This window comes from Canis lupus, chromosome 13 (genome assembly GCF_003254725.2).
Source record: "Canis lupus dingo isolate Sandy chromosome 13, ASM325472v2, whole genome shotgun sequence".
Taxonomy (NCBI): domain Eukaryota; kingdom Metazoa; phylum Chordata; class Mammalia; order Carnivora; family Canidae; genus Canis; species Canis lupus.
In genome coordinates, this window is record NC_064255.1 from 5,074,092 (window position 1) to 5,091,186 (window position 17,095).

Below are 17,095 nucleotides of genomic sequence, written 5' to 3' on the forward strand. Positions count from 1 at the left end.
GAGCTCGCGGGGATCCGGGCGGTGGCAGCCGGAGGGCCCCGGCCCCGGGCCTCGCCGCCGCCCGCCCTCGTCACCCCGTCCCGGCTTTCGCTTCCCCGCTCTAGCCCGGGGCGGTCTCGGCGGCCGCCCCCGGCCCCGCGGCCCTTCCCCGATCCCTTCGGGGGGGTCCTCCCTCCGCGGCGCCCGGAGGCTCAGGGACGCGTCAGTCGGCGGGACAGCCGAGCAGCTCCTCCGGGAGCCCGGCCCGGTTCCTCTCCACGCTCGCGGCCCCCGCCCCGGCGCCCCGCCCGCGGGAGGCCGCTGCGTCCCCGCGCTCCCAGCAAGTTCCCGGGACTCCCCCGGGGGCCGGGCCGCAGCTCCCCCTCTCCCCTGCGCGGCGGCGCGCGCCCCCGCCGGACTCCCTCGCGCCCGCTCCCTCCAGTCACCCCACCCTTCGCCGTCCCCGCCACCTTACTCCGCTCCCTCCCCCGCCGCTCGGCGCACACGCGGCCCGGCCCGGCCTCCCGCTCCTCTCTGCCAAACCGCTCACTTGCCAGCCCTTCGCCCCCGGGAAGGAGGAACGTTTCCCGGAGCGCGCTCCCCAGCCCTCGCTGCCCCCGCCCCACCCCGGCTCTTTTTCTCTCGGGGGAGGGGGGCTGTCGCCTCGGACTGAAGGCCATTGATTTGTATGCATTTGTCCCAGCGCCGGAGGCTGCCCCTGCCCCAGCCGCCCGCGCGGGTGCCGCCGCCGCCGCCGCCGCCGCCGCCGCCGCCGCCGCCGGAGTCGCCTCCCTGCCCCCTGGGTGGGTGAGCTCCGCCAAACATGTCGGCTCCTGTCGGGCCGCGGGGCCGCCCGGCTCCCACCCCGGCGGCCTCTCAGCCGCCCCTGCAGCCCGAGATGCCCGACCTCAGCCACCTCACGGAGGAGGAGAGGAAGATCATCCTGGCCGTCATGGATCGGCAGAAGAAAGAAGAGGAGAAGGAGCAGTCGGTGCTCAAGTAAGGACCCGGCTCCATCTTCCCGCCTCCCTCCCTCCCCTCCGCCCCCACAGCCGCTGCCCTGCTGCCGCCGGCGCGCCCCGCTTCGCCGCCCTCCCTCCCTCCCTCCCTCCCTCCAGCCGGCGGCGCCGGGGCCACGAGGGCTGCGGCCGGCGCCGGCCGCCGGGGCTGCTTTGTGGGTGTCGGAGCGCGGGGGTGTGTGTCGGGGAGGGAGGGCGCCGAGGCCGTGAGACGAGAGGGTGGCGAGCCTCTGGAACGTTGCAGTTTTCCCGGGCGTCCTTCCGGCTTTCCCCGCGGGCCAGCTGGGCTCCAGGGCCCCCGCGGGGCTGAAGCGGAACCCAGACTCCGCGCGTCCCCTCTCCCTTCCAGCCGCCCCCGCGCGGAGGCAGTGACTGGGGCAGCGAATCCAATATGGCCGTGCACAGGTGCTCCCCGGCCGGGACCCGGCGAAGGCGCGCGGCCGGGGACGCGGGCGCGGCCGGGGCCCCCGGGCCCGGGTTTCCGCAGGGCGGTTCCGCCTGCACCGCGGAGACGAGCAGAGCTGCCCGTGGTCGCCGCGGGCAGGGGGGCGGCGGTGCGGGCGAGGGGCCTAAGCCCTGGCAGGTCTCGGGTGGGTGTGCGGCCGCCGCCATCTTCCAGCCCCTCCCCCTCGGCGGGTTCTAACACCCTGCGCTCTGCTGTTCTTCCTGTTTGCAACTAGTCAATCTGTTTAATCCTGAGGAGACTCTGGAGAGGCTCCCGTTCCTACCATTACTGCGGTGTGGGATGCTTCCTACCTCACTAAGTTCTGCTACTCGTGTTCCCAGTCTGGGCGGCCGGGATTTTGCCGAGGGTGGGATAGTAAAGGCAGCACCCAGGCATCTCGGTGTAGCGCTGTGTAACTTCAGCACCAGGGAGCTGTCCAGACGCAAATACAGCTTTGAGGCTCCTTTTCTTCTCACTCTAAGCAAAGATTGGTTTCTGCGGGTTTGCTTTTCAGTGTTTTATGGGCATTTGACTTCTCAGTTACTGTATGAAAGAGATTGTGCAGAAGAGGCGTAACCTTTTTATGTTTTTTCCAACTCCCCTTTTTTTTCTTTTTCATTTTACTTGAATTCATTTTACTTGAAATGAATTATTCACTAGGAGATTAACTTGTACAGTTTATGTGCCAAAGGTGGGATGGTTCATCGGTGTGTTATCAAATACACTTTTCCCATATTCTCCACAGTAACACACAGTTGACAGAGTAGAGTTCCTCTATGAACGTACTAATACACTGACCTCTAATCATGTAGATTTTAAAAACAGGTTGTCGAATTCAGTATTCTTTAATGCACTTATAAAGAAACAAGTTTCTGTCTATACACATATTTTCATATTTTATAAAAATACCATAAATTATGGTAACAAGTGCATCAAATATTTGTACATATTTGAGAAAAAAAATTTCTCAAAAAATATTGAAGCTCTAAGAGAGCAAATGTTCCTGACATATTAATTGGAATAAAGAAGAATCACTTCTTCAAAGCTAATTCCTGGGTTTGGAGGCTTGTTTAGGAATATGATTTATTAGTCAGCTTGGCAAGTGAAAAACAGTTAAGAGATTTAAGTGCTTATTTTAACTAATGGAGAAATAAAGCATTAATATTGAAGCTTTTTGAGCATTCTACTCCCTTAGCTTTACTACATACACTGACCACTCCAAGCTTTTGATAACTTAGGGTTTGATATTTAGATATATGAATCTATATTTTTCACTATACTTGCACTAAAATTAGTGGTGCCAAAATGATGTCAAATAAAATGTGGTTTTATTTCTTTGACCCACATATTTAAATGTACAGTGTGTTTTTACTTCTTTATAGTGTGCTAAATCATAGTATTACTGGCTAGTTCACTGTAGTTCCAAATCCATTTATTGTTCTGATATATAGAAATGTAAACGAACTTTTGAATACTAAATTAAGAATTACTCAGAGTGACCAGTATGTTATATTAGGAAAATGTTGTGAAAGGGTTTTTCAAGTAGGTTCATTACATTACATACATTACATTTCTGTGTAAACCAACATACCATGCAAATATATATAGTGTTCATACATTCATATTTGCACAGTTTAGGTAGAAACATTCTCTAAACATACATTCACACGGTCTATGAAATTACACTGATGAAAAATCTATTCTTTTTATTTTAAATATGTTTGCATTTCTACCTAACAGTCTTGGAAGGAGACATGCCTCAAAATGGCCTACATGGTTTCAGAATTATTTTTATATTCATTTTAACAAGAAGTTTCTTGGAGGTTAAAGCATAATATACTTAAAAATTTAATTTTACATGTTCTTTAAGAATGTTTTTGGCTTTTGTAATAAAGTAAGACTAGGCAAGGAAAATGAGGAAAAGATTAGACTTTCTGATAGAATTATAAGAAAAGATTGTTTTGAAGAATTTTATAATTTATTAGGTAATATCAATTTTGGGTATTAAGTTATAAATACTATGTATAAGAAAAAATAATACTAGTATTCTTCAATGATTACTATTTCTCATTAAATTTTAGGGGCCATTTTATCTGGTCAAGACTACATTATCCTTTGTTTTTCTTTAAAAGAGTGGTGTCCATTTAATTGCATTTTAACATCTATTCTGAGAGAAGGTCATGGACAGAGAAACTGAAAATCAAATTCATGTCTGCTGCTTGTAACAACTATGTTAAAAGAGAAGTTTGATGTGTGAAAAATTGAAACCATTGGATGAAAATATTTTCATACTAAGTATTCATACAAAGTGGGATATGCATACCAAAGTACATCACAAGATGATATATTGGAGTACAGGAAGAGAATATTAAAACTTATATTCCTATTTCTATTTTTACTTGAAAAAGAAATTAAGTTTCACTGATATTTAATATATGGATTGACACAATATTAAGATGCGTATGCTTTGTGAGTAAATATGCATGTATTAAGAAGTTCATGCCTGAGATATTCTTAATGAGAGAGGTGAGCAATCAAAGGAGATTAAGACCACTATAGTAGTCTCTCTCTTTACGAAGAGAATTAATTAGGAACTATTTATATTTAATTATTAGCAATTTCTTCAAAGCCTTGCTGAACATCCACATACTCTGGAAGTCTTCTATCATCATCAAGTAACTTCATTTTACATGAGATTGAGATACTAAAATTTTGGAAGCATTTTTATATCTCAGATCCCTCAATAGATCAGTAATTACTTTTTTTTTATCCTTACATGAACATCCTTTTATAGTTTTAGTTTTGATAACTCAATCTACTGGTAGAATCTATAATGTTCTTTTACTTACTAGTATTTTTAAGCCTTGTCTTTCAAAGATTGTAAACTTCTTGAAGGTAAGAATAAAAATGTACTCTTCTTTGGAGTTTGTGTTTTGGAGCATTTTTAACACCTGCACCTATTAGTTACCTAATAAGTAATGTTGTTGTTAATGAGGCAGATTACACATTTTGTTGGGAAAATGAAGATACTTTTTTTGGAAAGAAAAGCATAATTTATTAAGCCTATATTTTCCAATGAGTTTTTTTTTTTTTTTTTTTTTTAGTTTATTTTTTTGGTGTGATATTGGGGAAAAATATATGAGAAAAGCAAAACCACTGAAATCAATAGAAAAGTTTTCATTCAGTAAATATTGAGTTTTTTATATATATATCATAGGCTTTTTTTCAGATGAGTTTTTTTTTTTTTAAAACAAATTAGAAATTATGTTTCTTGATGTGCAAATTATCTTTTGATTCTATGTTTGGATTTTCTGTTAATGTTAAAGGGATAAAATTTGCCCCCTAAATAAAGGAAGACAATGAGGAAAAGTTTAATGATAGATCAGAGTGATAATTTAGCTTACATTTAAAGCATAGACTAGCAGATCTGAATTTTTTTAAATTTAATTTTACAAATATTTTTCAAAGTCAATTTATAAGTTTCTTTATTTAATGGATAATATATACTTATCATATAAAATTTCTTAGCTACATTTCCCCCCAAGCCAGAGGCAACGACTTGTGCCAGTTTATTGTATTACTATTCTAGAAATATTCCATGCATAAGAGTAGATATGTATGTATATCACATATTGTGTGTGTCTGTAATGAGTGTATGTTTGTGCACACAGATATATGGATGGATGTATATGTGGAAACATAAAAAACACAAATGTGTATTGCAGTTTACTTTTTAGGAGATCATTTCCACACCCATTAATATATAGTTTTCTTGTTCATTTTAATGGCTGCATAATATCTCATTTTGTGAATGTTCTGTACTTTGACTAGAACCGTATTTTTGGGTATTTAGGTTGATTCTAAGTATTTTGCCATTAGGAACAACACTGTGATAAGTATCTTTGTACATATATGATTTCCTACATACGTGAATATATCTTTGGAATAAATTCCTAGAAATGCATTGTTGGGTCAAAAGGTCAGTGTATTTTAAATGTTAGTAAATATCGCCAAATTTACTTTCATAGAATAAGTATGCATAAATAACATAAACTAGGGAGACTCCCACATCCTTTCCAATTCAGTGTGTGATAATCTTTGTCAATGTTTTTGTGAAAAATATGCCATTGTAGACTTAATTGAAGTTTTCTTATTATCAGTGTGGCTGATTTGTTTTTTACATTTGTTTTACATTTGTTTAGAGTCTTTTGTCTTTTTTTTGGGTCACTTTTAGTGATTTATAGAAGCTCTTTTTATTGTCATTTGTTTATGACCTTGTTTATGCCTTTTATTACTGGTCAAGATTTTTAAAAAATGTGTTTGAATTTATTATTTTGTGTTTTATAGCTTTGGGGTTTGTGTTGTACTTAGAATGATCTTTCTCATTCTAATATTTAAAAAGCTACCATATTGTCTTCTTATAGCTAAATGAAAATTTAAGACCATGGCATATCAAATAATGGATACAATGCAATCATGAAGACTTTAAAATAAAAATCATTATTGTACATGTAAATAGCCATGGCCATTGTCAAAAATTGAAAACCTGTAGTTTCTAAGAATTTAAAATGCATTCCAAGGCATCGATTGACTTATGAGATAGTACTTAATTCTTTATATATGTTCCACATTTTAAAGTAACTAGGACCATTAAATAATATCTTCTTGTTGACAATATATATTGATAAAGAACTGATCATACTGTGTGATGAAGAGAGAGGTAATGGAGGCAAGTGTGAGGGACCAGATGGATTTTGACTTGAAACCTTATTTTACTAATTAATATCTGTAAGGTCTTACTTATATTGTTAAGCACTCTGAGCCCATGTTTCCTCATCTGCATTATCTGAATAGTACCTTACACCTACCTTGAAGGATTGTTGTGAGCAATATAGACTAGATGTCCTGTCATAAGTAGGTGTGCAACAAATAGTCATTATTAACTGATTATAGACAACAGTTTCTAAATGTTAATATTATCATAACATTCCTCGGTGAAATCTTACTTTTTTAAAAAAAATAAATTGAGACATTCTCTTCCTTCTCTACTGAGAAGCCAAAAAACTACCTACCTGAAGATTTTTTTTTAATTTTTATTTATTTATGATAGTCACAGAGAGAGAGAGAGAGAGAGAGAGAGAGAGGCAGAGACACAGGCAGAGGGAGAAGCAGGCTCCATGCACTGGGAGCCCGATGTGGGATTCGATCCTGGGTCTCCAGGATCGCGCCCTAGGCGGAAGGCAGGCGCCAAACCGCTGCGCCACCTAGGGATCCCCCTACCTGAAGATTTTTAAGTTACTTCATTATTTATCTAGAAGACCAGGGATGGAAAGGGAAGGTGATGAGTTAGAAGCAATTTCCTCAGCAAAAACCATTCTTAGCCTGATAACTAAGGCGTAGTACTGAAAATAATACAGCAAATTATTGGTTATTGGCAAGATACTGATTGTCTTGGGTAAATGTGAGGGAACTAATTTGTGCAAATTACTCTGTGATTGTCCTTAGATTTGCCTGGGATCAATTTTTTACTTTATTAATAAATAAAAATATGTATTTACTTATTTGTCTTATTCATATTATATCTGAGAACTCAGAGAATCTTTTCAGGGTAATGGATTCTGAAGAATTATTATGGTTCAGAGTACTCTCCTTTCCATTGCTTCTCGGAAACACAAAATCTTTGTATGACTGCCTCTTTCTCATCTTTCTGACCGTAGCTTCAAGTTTGCATTCTTAGAGAGCTTTCTTACCCAAACATTCTTAAGTAGGTTCTCCTCTTCCTTCTTTTCCACATCTTTCATATTTCCCCGGTTATGCTTCTTAAAACTTACCGTTTCTTTTTTTATAGTCTGTCTACCTTGCTAGATGATAAAATCCCAGAGAGCAGATACCATGTCTGTTTTGCTCACCATTTTAGCCTCAGCTTCTAACCTAACACACAATGCTTTATGCATGGTAGTACTAAAAAATATTAGTTGGGTGAATGAATGAAACATTGAGAATGAGATACTGTGTTCATTTAGGTCCTGCTTGTTTTCAAGGTGAAATTCAATAGTCTAAAAGAAAAAGATATGCTTGGGTAGTAGTGCCCTTATTTTTTGAAATCAATTATAATTTTTAAATATATGTCCAGTTTTGCTTATATAACTAGAAGCAAAATTAGAGTATTTGCGTGTGATTGCAACTCATCTTTCTTTTAGGCTAAGCACATACCTGTTTTGACTAGAGACCAGAAGAGTATTGTGATATGTTGTTTTGAAATTTTAATTATTTTCTAATATAAGGAATATTTTGCTTTAAAAATTATTACTTTACTTTGGAAGTATTTGTAAATTTCCAGTGCGTTTACCAGAGCTGAATGGTAAGTGGTGTACAGACTATTGGATAGAAACAATTCTTCCCAGAGGCAGGCAATCAGAGGCCAACCATAGTCATATGAACACATTGAAATGTAAGATGTAATGAAAAAAAACACAATATAGGGGTTTTTAGTACATCATGATCATAGTAAAAAATATGTCAGATTAGTTAATTGAGAGTTTGTTTTCTCTTTGGTATTGTTTGAGGGGGTCAGACATTTTATCCTTTTTAAGTCTCTAGAAATTTTACTCCTACTAGATAGTAAAGATTCTAGACATTAGAGATACTGTTGTATTCACTAGTCATCTGATGAAGTGCAGATATCTATCTTTGGGTGTTAAAATGCTTTGAACCATTATCAGCTAACTCTATAGGAACTCACTATAAGAAACATGGTAAACCATAATTACAATATTGCATGTAAGTGCTAGGAGACCACTGTGCGCAGTGTATCATAGGTATATTCGTAGAAGGGGAGCACTTGATCCAATTTGGGGGGATGACCTCTAGGCTGAGGCTCATAGGATGAGTAGATGTTAGTTGGGCAGAAAAAGACATTCTAAGCAAAAATATTAACACTCTCAAGTCTTCCTACCCTACCCTTTAACTTTCTTTGTAATAGAGAGGCAGGACATGGTCAAGAAACTGACTTGAAGTGGTTTAGAAGGTCTGGAGCATAGGGTTTATTGGTGAGTTAGTAGAGGAGACTTGAGAGATGGGAAGGGTCAGAGCTTCAAAGACGTTATATGTTCTTCTTTTGGTTTGGCTTTAATCGAGAGGGCAGGAGGGAGTCATGGGAGGATTTTAAGCAGTGACACAATATAATCAGACTTTTGTTGAAAAAACTCCCGCTCTTGGGGATCCCTGGATGGCGCAGCGGTTTAGCGCCTGCCTTTGGCCCAGGGCGCGATCCTGGAGACCCGGGATCGAATCCCACGTCGGGCTCCCGGTGCATGGAGCCTGCTTCTCCCTCTGCCTGTGTCTCTGCCTCTCTCTCCCTCTCTCTCTGTGTGACTATCAAAAATAAATAAAAATTAAAAAACAAAAACAAAAAAACTCCCGCTCTTATAGAACGGGGGATTGATGAGAATATGTAATGCTAGAGGCAAGAGCACTATTTAGGATACTCTTCTAGTAGTCCAAGTGACACATGATGTAGATATGAAAGAAGGCAGTCCTGGTGGAGGTCAAGAGGCAGGATAGCTTTGGAAATATTTAGGTGCCAAATTACTGGGATTTGCCAATAGTATAAAGTAAGCTCTTATGATGCCTAATATGCCCAACTGACTAGCATACATAATACATATCTATCTTTGCTCATCTCACTGATGGTTAGCTTTCTAAACTGGTCTAGTCTCAGAACCATAGTTCTCTTGAGAGAGCACTTGGGGGAAAGGCTTCTTTTATTGTTTTACTTATTCTAAACGGTTTTTTAAAAGATTTTATTTCTGTTTATATATTCATGAGAGAGAGAGAGAGAGAGAGAGAGGCAGAGACACAGGCAGAGGGAGAAGCAGGCTCCATGCAGGGAGCCCGATGTGGGACTTGATCCCGGGACTCCAGGATCATGCCCTGGGCCCAAGGTAGGCGGCTTAACTGCTGAACCACCCAGGCGTTCCTATTCTAAACAGTTTTTAATGTGAATACTTATACTAGAAGTGACTACAACTTTGATATAATAGGGGTAGGATGGGAAATAATAGAGTAATAGTAGGAAGCACAAAAAGGGAGAAAGAACAGAAGGCAAAGAAAAAGGGAAGAAGCTCAGGACTCTCTGAATCCGTTCATAATTGTGAGGAAGCCTACTTAACATTTTAACTTAGAAAACTTTTTTCCTACTGAATATATTACCATTGTATAATTTTTTCAAAACTGCAGGTCTGCTTTCCTTTTATTGAACATTCCTTGCTCCCATTGACAACTTCATCTCCATGAATTTCTCATCATCTGGTTTTGTTTCATTCTTTGGGTATTTTTAGCTATTACACAATCTTTGTTTTAGATGTTAGATTTAACTAGGACAAATTTCCTTTCTTGTATACATTCCTATATCACCTCCAAGAGAATTTTGGAAATGTGAGTATACTTTAGGAGAATATAGAAAAGAGATTAGCTGTGGAAATGACATTGTGGTTGGTGAAGATTCTGTTCTTTATATTAGCTTAGTGAATTATTGCAGGTTTCAGACAGTGCTGTGTTATGAAAGAGAGGTAAGTTTTGTTGGATTTTGTGATGGAAAGTTTTAGAAATAGGATTAGAAGTAGGATTATAGAAAGGGAAAAGTTTAGAATAGGTTTAGACCCAGGAGTGATAAAATATGATTTCAGATACTAAACAATACAGCTAGATAACAGAATAAAACCATAATGGTATTTTTGATAAAGGGTTTGCTTCTCAGACACATATATGAACAATCTGTTTTATTACACATCACATCACACAGAACTCCTTTGGACTAAAAGCTGAAAGAATTAATGTTTTTCTTTGCACAAATATATTTTTTTGGAAAAATATATTTGGAGTGGAGATAGCTAGGTTTTCATCAGGGATTTACATTTCTCTTTCACAGAGTTGTTGCTGCCCAGCTGCCTAGCCCTGGACTACCTTTCTTCAGATTTCCTTGTTTCTAAATGGGTTCATGTGATTAAGTTCTGGCTGATGATTTAGGCCCCCAACTCCACTCCATTAGACTTTTTATGAATAAGACATATGTTTCTGGGTTAAGTCAACTTAACTGTGTCTATTACTGTGGCTATCTTAAGTAATATCAATCCTCTTGTTAGTATCTGTTATTTGTTTAACTTTGGGAAAACTTTAAAGTCCCCATCTGCACTGGTTGACTCCAGAAGTACTTCCATGGTACTGAACTTTATTACCATAAGTTGATTTCTCTTTGATGATTGTCTGGCCTAAGTTAATGTAAGTCTTAACTCAGCCATCGGATTCTTGAGTACAGAATTTACTAGGGAGGGTCTGTTCTATCTGCTTGGGGACAATTGGGCTCAACCCCAACTGGGGATTTGTTATTGAAGGTGCAAGAAGGCACAGCCACTGAATCATAATAGAGATACTTGCTCTGGAAGCAAATATAGGATAAAGACTTCATGACAAAACAAAAATTTGCAATCATAGGATCCATTTTAGAGTCTCGTTGTTAGATGTTTTATAGGTTGAAGGTTCATGGTTAAATTCCATTTCCAAACTAAAGGTTAGGAAAATTTATAGCAATTGGAAGTAAATTTTATAAGACCAGAGAGAGATACAGTTGAATGTCATTGAACTTTTATTACTGCATGTTACATAGTTTTTCCTTTCACCCCTCTAGATCTACTCCTACTCTACTGCTTTTCCCTCATTTTGCTGTATATAGTGGGAGACTGACCTCTAAGGATTACACCACTGGGGTCCCTTGTCCCTGACTTTTAGTTGGGTTTTGTGTCTTGAGATATTTGCAGTTTGGAGGGAGGGAGGACAGTGAGGTCACATTATTTGTTTGCAGGCTTCCTTCAAAGGAAGGAACTTGCCTTTGCGGTTGGTTGTGTCTTTCTGTTGAAAACAACAGTTCCATCTGCCGGCCCTTTAGTATATCTATTTTCTTCTGGTTCTGGAAATTGCTTTTCAGGCCGCTGCACTGCTTGTTGATTTCCTTAAACCCTGCCCACACCTTTGTGAAATAGTCTCTTTATTAAACTCTAGTCAGTTTGGATATGCCATGTGTTTGCTGCTAGGACTCAGAATAATACATTGTGGTTCAGTAAAAATTTATTGGGATTATGAATGTGAATGGACCATAACTTGAGGTAGTCACAATCTACTTTCTTCAATATGTCCACAGTAATTTTTTAATGAATTCCTCTATGTGTCATGTTCTTTAATTCTTTTTTTCCCTTTAATTTTTCGATTATGCACCTGCCCTTACTCTACCTGGTGAGCAGTTTTTTGCTTACCTCCATTGCCTTGAGGAGATACAGTCCTTTGATACATTTCTGTTAGCTATCTCTTTTCTCAATTGTTATCGCATTTAAAAAATATTTTATTTTTAAATTTTGGTTTAACCTAGGCAATAAAACATTAAAAGTATCTATGAAATAAAGTAGAAAAAGAACATGATCCAAGGCTGTCCTTCAAAATTACTAATACAAGTCCATGTCTCAGTCTGTAGTTGAATATGTTAGACTAGACTAGAAGTCAGGAGTCCAGTCAGGAGACAACAACTACAATAGTAATTTGAACAGGAAAACTTTAATATAAAGGTTATTAACCTGTAGCAGGGAGCAGCCACTTCTTTTAGTGCTGAGGCTGAGTACCCAAGAAAGGAACAAATTTGGAAGAGATTCCTTCCCCTTCAAGGTTGTGGCTGAGGTTCAGCCCTTGTTAGGTGTGGCTGTGGCCCATTGAGCTGCCTCAGGCTGAGGCAGGCAAGCTGGAAATCTGTGAGGGTGTTGGTAGGGCTTGCAGAGAAGCTGGCCAGACTTTTCAGAAAACTGGCTGGGAAGCCACCTAATGGGGTGCCTGTTGGGGTGCTACTGAAAATGATGGAAAGACGCCCACTGGGGTAGTAGGGGAACATGTTAGGAGGGTGAGTGCCACTGGTGCCCTGTAAGCTCCTGGCAGCCAAGGAACACAAAATAACTACCAAAGCACCCAGAACCAGAAAGAGAAGCCCCTTCTTCCTTTACTGTTGCTTTGGCTCCCTCTGCCGACAAAGCTTAACACTGTGCCACTGGTGAAGGACAAATGGTTATAGAGTCCATATCCAGTATCAAAACAGGACAAAGAAGGGTGGATTTACTGAGTAGTAGTAAATTTATAAGCTGTGCTCTCCCTAAATATCAGTAGCTTAAAACAATATAGGTTTATTTCCTTTTCATGCTGTATGTTTTCTCTGGGGCACTTGGGGGCACATCCTCATTCTGGGACAGGCTGATGGAGAAGTGATCTGGGACATTGAGAACAGTGAAAAGAGAAACTGTGGTGAACTGCAAGTTGTCTCCTCAGGTTGTCTCTCAGAAATACATAAAAAACTTGTGATCACAACTCATTGGCCAAAACAAGTTGCCTGATCGTGCCTCACTGGGGGCAGAGTACAGTCCTACCATGTATGGAAGGAAAATCAGCAATATTTGTTGAAAAATATAATTACCACAAGATTGACAGGATTAGAAAATTAGTATTAGAAAATTTGCACTTGCTAGGATAATTACTTATATTTCTTCCTCTTAAATTTTATTTGTTTTGTAGTTCTTATGAGTTTTAGTGAAAAGTAGCATCAAGATAAAAGTTGATGGTGCTCTTAACTTCTGGATAAGGAACCTCAAACCAGAGAGTGAACTTACGCATTTGTGTAAAACAGTGAAGCTGTAAATAATTTCAGTAGCACGAAGTATATTTTTTTGAAGGTTAGATACAGAATTTATTTTTAAATTTTGCATTAAAAATTTTAAAAAATACTTCATTCATTATTATTTATTTATTTGACAGAAAGAGCACAAGCAGGGGGAAGGGCAGAGGCAGAGGGAGAAGCAGGTTCCCCACTGAGCAGGGAGCCCAACATGGGGCTTGATCCCAGGATCCTGGGATCATGACCTGAGCCAAAGGCAAGATGCTTCACCAGCTGAGCCACCCAGGTGCCCCAATTTTGTATTAGAAATTTTACATTAACCTATGCTGATGTGATGTCACATGAAATATGAAATGCCTATTTATGTAGAAAAGGTTTTTTCATTTATGGTCAGTTGTGTATAGAGGATTGAAAAACAAGATCTGGCGATTTGGATTAGAGTTCTTGCTTTCAGCATTAACAAGCTCTGTTTTCTAGAAGAAGTCACTTAACCTCCCTAAACTCTGTAAAATGGAAATTGAAAACCAATGTCCAAAATCCCTTAACTCAAACTTGTATGAGATGTGTTTTAGAGGTTTTTGATTTTGGAAATGTAAAAATGCACATACCTTATAATATGTGACTCTTATCAGGATCAGGACAGCAGCTCCTAATCAAGCACATTTATATTTCTTCAGTGAAACATGAGTGTTTACAAATTAATTTGATAAAGACTGTATATAGCCTCATGCTAATTCAGATCAAGAATTTTGGCCCAGACTTATAGAAAAAGTTCTGTTTTCAGAGCTTCGTGGGTTTTGGGACTGTCGGTAAGGAATTATGGGCTTTTGGTATTTTTATCATAGGGTTAAAGTGACACTATGTAAATGAAAGTGACTTTAAGCTATAAATCACTATAACATGCTAATTATTGCAATCACAGTAGCCATTGATGTTATCATTGTAATCAGCCTTTTAAAATAATATTTAAAGGAAAGAATTGAAAATTGGATGTTGCTGCTGTAGGCGTACTTAAATAGATTAGTATTAGAGCGTTTATTGATCTCAGATCATTTAAATTTTTATTAAAGATGATTTAAATGTTGCAGCCTGGATGGCTCAGTGATTTAGCACTGCCTTTAGCCCAGGGCGTGATCCCGGAGACCTGGGATCGAGTCCCACGTCAGGCTCCCTGCATGGAACCTGCTTCTCCCTCTGCCTATGTCTCTCTCTGCCTCTCTCTCTGTCTCTCATGAATAAGTAAATAAAATCTGAAAAAAAAAATTTAAATGGGACTGTTGCCAGAAGGAAAATATGTAAAGTATGAAAAATCTGATCATGTCACTCTTTTCCTTAAAATATCTGTGTCTTCCCATTGCTACCTGCACGTAGCCTTTAACTGGAGTCCTTCCTCTGAATGATGGTATACAGAAAATAATGAGGATTATTTTCTTAATTCTCCCAGGGATAGGTATATAACTACTACCATACTGGATGCATTAGAGATAAATTAATTTGTTACATACAATAGATGCCTTAGGACTTTATTTATTTCTTTATTTGTGAGAGACACAGAGACAGAGGCAGAGACATAGGCAGAGGGAGAAGCAGGCTCCCTGTGAGGAGCCCAGTGTGGGACACCATCCCAGGACCCCGGGGTCACGACCTGAGCCAAAGGCAGAAGCTTAACCCCTGAGCCACCCAGGTGCCTCTGCTTTAGGATATTTATTTATTTATTTATTTATTTATTTATGATAGGCACACAGTGAGAGAGAGAGGCAGAGACATAGGCAGAAGGAGAAGCAGGCTCCATGCACTGGGAGCCCAACATGGGATTCGATCCCGGGTCCCCAGGATCGCGCCCTGGGCCAATGGCAGGTGCCAAACCGCTGCGCCACCCAGGGATCCCTGCTTTAGGATCTTTAGAGCATAATTCTCCCCCAGATTTCTGGTTGACAAAGGCTGGTGAGAATATACAATTCTTAGCATGTTGTGATCTGACCCCTTTTTACTATTTGTAGTCTTGTTTTTTTCCCCATTATACCATATATTTTAGCTGCCTACTTACATTCCTTTACTTAGTGCTTCCTAAACTCTTTTATGTCATACTACACAAAGAAAACAATAATAGACATATATGTCATGTTGGGGTAAACTGGAAAAGAGTTGGGGGCATCTAATGGGATTTTGTGAAAAAAATAAATCACATTCTTATCACATTAATAAAACAATAGATGAGAACTATATGGTCCTTTCAATAGATGCAGAAAAAGCATTTGATGAAGTTGAATATCCATTCATAACAAAAACCCTCCATACATACGTCAACATAATAAATAATAATAAAGGCCATATATGAAAAACCCGCAGCTAGTATCATGCTCAATGGGGAAAAACTGAGAGAACAAATTAACGGTTACCAGAGGAAGGGATGAGCTAAATAGGTGATGAGTATTAAGGTGCCCACTTGTGATGGGCACCCAGTGTTGTATGTGAGTGTTGAATCACTAAATTCTACTCCTGAATCTGTTACACTATCTGTTAACTAACTGGATTTAAATAAAAACTTGGGGGAAAAGCATCACATTTTCTATTACATAATTATAAGCGAAACAAAATGTGAAAGCATTATGGAAATAGTAAATGTTGAATTGTAAAAACTATTAAATGATATCCTTAGCTGGCTTCTATGAGCATACTTTTTATCACGTTTATGTACTTATTTTTTGTACTTATTTTTTATTTTAATTTTTTTTTAAGATTTTATTTATTCATGAGAGACACAGAGAGAAAGAGAGGCAGAGACACAGGCAGAGGGAGAGGCAGGCCCCTCAGAGCCCGATGTGGGACTCGATCCCAGGCCTCCAGGGTCACGCCCTGGGTGGAAGGCCGCGCTAAACCACTGAGCCACCCCGGCTGCCTTGTACTTTTTTTTAAACATAAATACATAATTCCTGACCAAGACTATTTAATGATGATCTCTTTAAATTCTTGTTGCTCTGCATTGACTAGAAGCTATATAAGTAGTTGGTAGCAAATTGCAAGAAAACTTGTTTCTTTTTTTCTGATTAATGGAAATTCCTTTTATGCTGTTAAGTCTTGAAACTTCAGTCTCTTTAAATTTTGCCTCAATGGTGGTAGCATTTAACTGCTTGCTCTTCCTTTTTTTTCATTGACCAATGTAATGTTGAAATTTCTTCCCATATGTGAATGGGTTTCAAATCCAAATGAAGTTTTAAAAAATTGTTGATATCCTTCAAGATTACAGTACTAGTCTTAATTAGGACTCAAATTGCAATATTGACTGTCACTGGTGAATCATCCTAACTGAATTTTTATGAAGCTGAACTATTGCTTTAAATTTATAAACTTTGTAACACTCATTAATATGTTGTAGCATGGTTCATGGAAATTTTTGATTGAGTTCATCCATGTGTTTGAAACTGTCACTTAAATGAGCCATTTTTTTGAAGCCAATTACCAGCCTTCAACAAATCTGTAAAGTGAGAATCACTCACAATGTCAATGCTTATTTTTAACCCATAAACTTTAAAATGAAAGCTTTCCTTTTGAATAAACAACACACTGAGGTATGCAATAGCAGAGAGTTGTATTCCAAACTCATTTCTCAGTGTAAAAACAAAAGTAGTTGGTATTGTAGCAGCTTGGGATTGACTACATTATTCATTTTGAGAACATTATTTAATGTGGAATCTCTATCTATAGGCAAGATTTTGCATTCACGAGCTTCTCTGGGAATAAGAAATAGTGTTACTTGAATTTCAATTTTTTCCAGAATAAACTCTGGTTGTAGAGACTTTATATTTTCTTGTCATAAAATTATACACTATTTCTATAATATTTTGTTTTGAAATCTGGTACTTTTTGCAAGACAATCTATTTTTTGTCATTTCTTTTCAGGTGCTATAATGTCAGTTATTAACTAGATTACTAACTGTAGATTCATTTATC

General features: G+C 39.4%; 1 protein-coding gene across 37 annotated transcripts in view; it reads left to right on the plus strand.

The window, feature by feature from the left end:
• Positions 1–733: 733 nt before the first annotated feature.
• The window catches only part of RIMS2 (regulating synaptic membrane exocytosis 2), a 580,920-nt gene continuing 564,558 nt past the window's right edge, over positions 734–17,095 (plus strand). For 16 of the 37 annotated variants that reach the window (XM_049093320.1, XM_049093321.1, XM_049093336.1 and 13 more), the window contains exon 1: positions 735–978. In XM_049093320.1, the coding sequence (XP_048949277.1) occupies positions 803–978 (176 nt within the window). In that variant the 5' untranslated portion in view covers positions 735–802. Of the gene's footprint in view, positions 979–17,095 lie in introns of all 37 variants that reach the window. The other 21 variants (XM_049093328.1, XM_049093329.1, XM_049093331.1 and 18 more) reach the window with 3 other exon arrangements.